The sequence below is a fragment of the Aythya marila genome (genome assembly GCF_965140915.1).
Source record: "Aythya marila genome assembly, chromosome: 20".
NCBI classification, from domain to species: Eukaryota; Metazoa; Chordata; class Aves; order Anseriformes; family Anatidae; genus Aythya; species Aythya marila.
Window position 1 is genome coordinate 4,894,498 of NC_139061.1, and position 7,847 is coordinate 4,902,344.

Sequence of the window (7,847 nt, forward strand, 5' to 3'; positions counted from 1 at the left end):
CACACTTGTGTAAAATGGCCGTGCCATGAACATGCACCTGTGAGAGATTTACGTTATTTCAGGTATCTTAGGAGGGAGCATATCCTGATAATCTTAGCCTATTCTCTATATTTTAAATTGATTACTAAAAAACAGTGGTTATTCAGAGCCCTGGTTTTAGTGTGTATGTGTGATTTTATGAGAGGCTCATAGACTGCCATTATCAGCAGTTAACTAATTAATGATATATACATCTCTCAAGCTATCCCTTAATGATATTAGTACAGACAGCATTAATCGTGTGCACTGAAAGCACTGCTGTTGACTGATGTCCTGAAAGCATTAACACATTTGATCAAGAACTTTGTGATTATATTAAAAATTACAGCGAGGGAGCTTCTGGGAAAACTGTGGTCTTGCATGCTTTTAAGAATATAATCAAATCCCTGTTATGTTAGCCCATGTAACACCATGCAGTGTGCGGGATCTTATCTCAGATTGTGTGTGATCTGCCACTGGGAGCACGAGCCACTGGGGTTTCCCACTTACAATTGTAAACCAAGGGGAGCCATGATGGTGTTTCGCTGTATTAGAAATACAGCAGAAATAAAATTGTCAACTAGCGGGATTTTTATAGCCTCAAAGAGAATATCACCCATAATGCAGGAAAATAAAATAAAAATAATTTAAAAGTAGTACTGACAATATCCTTTCAAAACTGTTTTCTAAACTGGATTCTTATCAAATACTGTGCAATACATATGCTGTGTAGATGGCACCTGAATAGAGATAAGGCTATAAATCATTTGAGTCTCTGCACTGAGCGCCTCAACTGTGTAAGAGCTGTCCTCATGGCAGAGCACTCCAAACTGAATTCAGCCCTGTATTTTCAGCAAAATCCTTTCATGCAGGTTACCTGCATGATCCTGTGATGTGACCTTTTAAATTGCACTAGAGCCACATAAAGAATTCAACTTTCCCTTAAGCTAATGGCAACTAGAGGACAATGCAGCTGTATCTGCTACCAGTACAGCGTTATTATCAATTATTTCTCTGCCTCTGTTTATTGAGAGAGTAGATTGATAATTATGATGCAGGTGAGCTGCATATATCTTTTTTTTTTTTCCCTTTCTGCCAGTCTGAAGTTTATGCTTTAAAAGCCCTTCTAAGAGATTCTGAAAATCGGTAATGTTCATTAATGAACCTCTTTGGAGGAAGCCAGGGGTTCCCGCTCAGTAGGCTGAGACACTCTGCACCACTTTTTCTGCCGAGGAGGAGTTCATTCCTCTTCCTTATAACCTCCCAGTGTGTGTGCTGCTGGTAACGTCACACTCCTCACTGAACAGTACTGAAGCCTGCTGTCAGGAGAAAATTTAATTCCCTTTATTTCCCCATTATTTCACTTTTTAATAATCTTGTTCAATACTGCATAAGATAAAAATTGCATTAGAAGGGGCTCTGCTTTACCTCAGTGGGCAGCCACTAGTTCTGCAGTGGTGTCTGCATCATCTGTAGCTGAGCCCATGCTGGGGAGTCTTCCCAGAGGGACACAGCAATGCTGGGCTGGCAACAGCAGGGGGAAAAGAAGAGGTAGCAAGGCTTCAGAGAGAGCTGGCCTTGACAAGTTGGTGTTAGATGCACATCCAGACATTTGCCCACATTACACTGGTCGTTTTTTTCTATAGGTCTCCTGAGACGTGGAGACCCATCACACACAAAAATCAAACGTCTCCAAAAATCAAGTGTGTTTGCAACTTGGATTCCAGTTTGAGCCTCGCTGTCACTGAAAATGTGCTGAATGATCTCCTTATGTTGTCTACATGCAGCACATATGTTTAAAATAAGAATTAGAAAGGAAAAGCTTTTATAAAGTTTCCAGAGAGAGACATTAAAGCCTGGAGCTTAGGTACTAGTTCAGCACATGGCCACATGCCAGGATTGTGCCTTTGGCCCAGCAGAAATTTGTTCTAATAATACATTATCCTCCAGGAAAACAATTGGCCATGACATAACAGCAGGACTTTATTTTTATGTTAAGGAAGTATGTACATTTGTATGGTTTGTTCCATTCACACGAGAGATCCAAATAAGTCCTTGCACCTTTTGTGAGGTTACAAAAGCAGAGGTAGGCACAGGGCATGAAATTCCTCCCAAGCTATCGCAGCTACATGCTGCCTTTAGGAGTCTAAAGCTGGGAGTTCTGAGCTGCCAGAAATGCCATCCTTTGGAGGGCAGAGAAAGGAGAGATTCAGAGCATCCCGATGCATGGGTGTCTGGTGTTAACTCAGTCGCCTGACCAAATTCCAGAAACTCCAGTTAGAGATAGCCTAAACACGTTTTACATCTTCCACCCAAGGCTCTGTTTAGTTTCAGGGACTCCTTGAAGTTGCTGCACGTTGCTGAAGGGGTAGATGTTGTCTTTCAGCCCTCTTGGTTGTTTTGCCAAAATAGACAAGGGAACCTTGTGTAGTGCCAGCTTATCAATGCAAGTTTGAAATAACACCCAAGAGTCTTTGAAATTAAAGGCCTTATATAAATGTGAGCTTATATTACTGGAACAATTAATTCTGTGGTTGAATGTTGTAACAATTCCTTGAATGCTGCAAAAATGAAGCCAATAGGTCACCTTGAAATAATTCATTTACCTGTAATCACGTCACAGTTCTACATCTGCTTTGAACAGCTTAAATAGGTGATCTGTTAAATGAAGTTTATTTTTTTAAAAAAATGGAAGCTAAAATTTTGCTTTTTATAGTTATTTCAAACACATGCAGGACTGTATCGTGGCAGAGTGATGGATCACGAGCAACTTGCGCTCTGTTCCATATCAGTGATCTTACACAGTAGGCAATCCACAGGTAATCTGTCATATTCAGGAAAAACAAAATGAGGGCCATGCAGATACCCCCCAAAGGTTACAGAGCATGTTCAAAATTCAGTTCAACAATAGTAAGACACTGCGTAAAAAAGTCCCACTGGACATAACACGACGTAGAGGACAGGATGCTGAAACCCACAGGAGACAGAAGACATGACCAGACCTGTAGGGAGCTCTGCCAGAAGAAGTTGGCTTGCATGAGCAAGGCTTTCAGTATTGCAGTTTGTTTGATTGCATTGAATTTTTCTTCTTTGTGCACCCGCAGCCTAAAGGCAGAGCTGTGGAGAGAGAGAAATTTATTTTTTTGAAGAATTCAGTTGCTGGCCGGTGTGACCTGCCCCACATTGCTCCCTGGCTCCAATCAGAGCTCCTGGCTGCTGGAGATTTAGTGCCTGCTTGATTGATGTCAGGCTGGTGTAATCTGGAACATAATAGGCAAGGTTATCAAATTGCAGCTCTTGAATACCTAAACTCTTAAAAATCTAGAAGGTATTTAACAGGCTATTAAATATTTTATTGACAAGATTCATCCATATTTGCTGTTTTCAGCCCCCTCATTAGCAATGCTTGTGCGTGATACTGCCAGGTGCAGTAAATCCCACCTCCCTTCGCACAGTGTAAATCAATCACGGCAGTGACAGCGTTTGCTGGGACTCTTTCCTCGCAGAATTTTGCCAGGATAATTCAGTCCCTGCTGGGGAGGAGGGTCAGCGGTGGTATCGCAGGCTGCTGCCGTCAGCCTCCCTGAGCTGCGGTAGTGCAGCGAGAGATGTCCTCAAAGTACAGGCATTTGGGAAAGAGCCTTGTATAGGGGAGGAGGATTTTGTGGGCTGTTTTTTCTTTCATAACCTGTCACCTGCTATAGTGAAGATCTGTAAGAAAAAGCATCAAACGCCTGATGGGTTTGTTCAGCCCGGTGCCGGGATGGCCGGGCTCTGGGCGCCATCGTGTGTTGGAGATGGAGCTGTGGCTGCCTTCAGCCTCCAGAGGCGTATTTTTAATTCCGAGACCTTAAGTGTCAGGGAGACCTTAGCGTACACCTTAAGTGTTTAACAAGCACAACCATTTAAGCCTAAATGAAGGGTAACTGTCCTAATCAGGTGCTTATGTGGCAGTTCACCACCCTTGAAAGAGTGAATTTAAAATCAGTCCTGCTAACTGAACCCTGTTACTCATGTCCCATATTCATAGAAAAAGCAGAAAACTCTGACAGGTTTCCAGTCAATTTACCTCCTTTTCTTTCCCTTCTTCTTTTTTTGTCTCTTGCATCCTCCCCGTGTTTGCTTTGCTCTGATCCCTTCCCTTCTGTTTTCCCTGAATAGCCCATCCATGCATTTACAGCCTGTCATCTTTGCATTTATTCCACAGCTCATATATTCATTGATTTTGCATTTGTATTCAGCTGGGGCTGATCTGATGCACTTCTCTTTCAGCTTACATGAAACGGCGACACAGCTCCGTTAGTGACAGTCAGTCTTGTGAGTCCTCATCCGCTGGCATAGACTACAGCCAGGGGGCCAGCCCGCAGCCGCAGCATCAGCTGAAGAAGCCCCGGGTGGTGCTGGCACCAGAAGAGAAGGAAGCTCTGAAACGAGCCTACCAGCAAAAGCCATACCCATCACCAAAAACCATTGAGGAACTGGCTACGCAGCTCAACTTGAAAACCAGCACCGTGATCAACTGGTTCCACAATTACAGGTACGAGATCTCCCAGGAGCCCTACTCATAAAGTATTTATTTTATTTGCTTTGGCAGGGTGCTACTTTCCTTCAGCAGAGTGTGTCTGCTTCTGCTAGTACTGAGCAGTTGTACAAAATGAACGGTTTTGACAGCAGGGAGGTTCTAACTAACAGCAATGCTAATGCTCCAGACTAATTTTAAGACATCCCTGAGGAATAGCAATATTCACATACTGATTTAAGAAGTGCTTTTAAACAGAAGTCTTGCTTTTGGGGTGGGCGTTGATCTAGAGATGTCCACTGCTGTGTTGAATATTTATAAATCCCATTGCTATAAGCAAGACTGGTCTTTTTTACTTGCATATACAGATACACACAGACACACACTCATGTGTATATATAGATACGTATAGGTGTGTGTTGTGCGTCTTATGTCTGGGTCACTTGGCAGAGATTGCTTCAAACTGTCCTCTGCTGGATGGTATCAGAATTGCACTGGTTTTATTGTACGTTTTTCCAGCATAAGAGCAAAAAGAGGATTTTTCTTCTAGGTCTTGGGTCACTGAGCTCTGAAAATAGGCATGATGTGTGTGGTATTTCTGGGAAGCTTGCACAGCCATGAAGGACAGAGAACCGATAACCCTGAAGTCAGATGTTGCCACAGATTTATTTTGTTATTATGATTAAATCATTGAGTCGCACTGAAACGAAATAAGATGTTGGTCTGTTTAGTTCCTTTTTCATATTAGAGGGAACCTTCTCAACATCTGAACAGTTGAAGTAGGTTTTGGCCTAGAGACACCAATAAAAAGAAACAATGCTGGAATGGCATGTGAGACTTAGAAGGATTTGAATAAACATATTTTCAGCTGTACTTGGTATTGGGAATCTTAATTAGTTCAGCAGACTTTTTTCCACAAAATTTGTTCTAATGAATATTAAACAGGTACAGTTAAGATACCAGGTTTAATGCCATTCTGCTCCTTCACTCAGAGCCAGTAATGTTCCTAATTATTCTTACAGCAGCTTGCTAAACTTGTTTGTTTTCAGAAAACTGCTAACATTTAACGGGTATTTTCTGCTTTAGCCCTTCTCAGCTTTTCACGGGGAAGTTGCTGAAGCAGAAGAAGAATAGTTTAATGAGATATCTCAGAAATATTATGTACAATAGTAAAATAATGTTTATAGTAAACAATATAAAATTTAAAAATTATAACCAACGAGTAATCATATTTACACTGAATTTCATTGACTTGAATTCGCTACAGATGCAGCCTCTTTCACTGCTCAGAGTTCTCCAAACACAGGCCTCTATTCCAATTCCCACTTCTAGGCAATTATACACAAGTTGGAGGAATGCCTATGAAAATATGTTCGCTTGGGCCTGACAGCAAAATGTGCTGTTCTCACTTACGCAGACGAGTGCGGGAGCACTGGTGGCATGTGTCATCTTCCTCATTATCATGAGATCTCCTGCTCAGGCGTGCTGTGAGAAAGCGTGACAAGTCATGATTGATCAGCGTGTTTAGCCACACCACGCTATACGTTAATGTAGACTAGGTGCTGACAGTTGTATACAAAATAAAAATCGTATAAACAAGGTGCTATAAGCTTTTGGGTAGCACCAGCTTCACAGCACTGAGTGATCTGGACCTGCTCCCAGATGTGCTTCTGCTGAGTCTCTCGGCCTTCAAAGGGATGACGTAAACCTGTTTGGAGCAGCACTGAAAACCAAACCACTTGCCTGTTCTGTTCCTTAGTACAGTAACTTTCTTAACTTTTGTGCATGAAGTACTCTTAAATCATTTGCAGGACGTGGCAAAAGAGTTACAAGCTCTGCTAGGGGAACAGGGTCAGACTGCTCTGCAGCTCAAGTGTTGTACATAATGGGTAGTCTTTCCCCTCTTCATCTTCTTCAGGCCACACTATTTTATTTCTCTTTTATATTCTTCCCTCAACCATTGCTCTTCCAAACCGAAGACTCTTTATACAGAAGCAATTCCAACCCTCAGACCATGTAGCTGTTCTGTAATACTAGTTTTTCTTTAAAGAAGCTTTACATGAGGGAGGGACAGATTTGGACATGTTAGTCTTCCATTCTCTTGGGAATCCTGTTACAGTGATGCTTTTCTTTCGGGATTCAGCCCAAACCTCACTTTCCAAGGAACGTTGCTACAGCACAATCTAGCTTTATATCTACCAGATGGGAAGTCAGCAAGAGCATTTATCTGCCACAGTAGAAGAAACTTCAAAAAAGTCCTCAGCAGGCAAAGAAGTAATTCACTTCAGAATATAAATAGGTATAAAGGATTTTGCTGCATTTGCAAACTTCTCCCAGTCTTTTACTTTGCATCCATAGCAATTGTAGAGCTCTGGAAACAACAAACGTAAGAATAAACCTTGAATTAATACTTGCATTAGTGAAGCACTTACAGGACACATCAGTCTGATGCTCCATTGTCTTAGGAACTGCACAGAAGAGTGAGTAGGAAATAGGAATTTCAAGCCAACTTCACATGGTGAAACTGGCACAGAGATTCAGTAAGGTCATGGGGATGATACTACAGGAGCACCAGGAATTGAAATCATCTTTCTTGAATTGTAATCTAGTGCTCTTGGATCCTAAATTCTGTTGCTCTTATCATGGGTATATTTTTCAGTGAACTGTAGCATTGTGCTTGGTTGGATGAGTTCCTGGAGTTGTGTAAAGGCTTCTACAGGGAATTTCAGATCTCTGATATTTTGAGTTACACTGATAAATGCCAACAGGATGTGTTGGTGTTGAGGCCAACACCTTCCACGGATAGGAATGCTCTCGAATTTCCTAGCTGCTGTCACCAGTTCTTTACAATAGAGACCTAATAGTCTAATTAATCAGGAGCCAGATTAGATTTCAGAAGCAATGGGTTGGATGTGAATTACAGGGATTTCCACAGACACTGAATTTATACATATATATAACAGTATAGGGCAGTGATCAGTTATTCAATGAGCATGTCATCATTCAGTATCGTGATGGAGCTGAGCTATTTTAAATGCTATGCAGGCATGAAGCTCTTACCTGTTTCCCTGTTTCCTCTCCTGACTTGGTACATGTTACAGAAGCAGCATGTTCTGTATCGGCATCCATGCAGGGAGATTATAGGCATGAATACAGCCTGATAATCCAGGATGCATGCAACTAATGGTAATAGCAAATTAATGCTAGCACCTGTGGTCTGCTGTTAGGTGTATAATATTCTCCTAGGGAAAATTACAGACCCCCTAAATCCTTCAAAAGTGTAGAGTCAGCAAGTACTGCTGAAATAGTC

General features: G+C 41.8%; 1 protein-coding gene across 8 annotated transcripts in view; it reads left to right on the forward strand.

The window, feature by feature from the left end:
- Window positions 1-7,847, forward strand: part of CUX1 (cut like homeobox 1) — a 268,491-nt gene that overhangs the window by 228,938 nt on the left and 31,706 nt on the right. For 7 of the 8 annotated variants that reach the window (XM_082776233.1, XM_082776234.1, XM_082776235.1 and 4 more), the window contains one exon: window positions 4,291-4,555. The exons of the other annotated variant lie outside the window; for it this stretch is intronic. In XM_082776233.1, coding sequence (XP_082632359.1) covers window positions 4,291-4,555 — 265 coding nt within the window. The remainder of the gene's footprint in view (window positions 1-4,290; window positions 4,556-7,847) is intronic. 8 annotated transcript variants of the gene reach the window in all.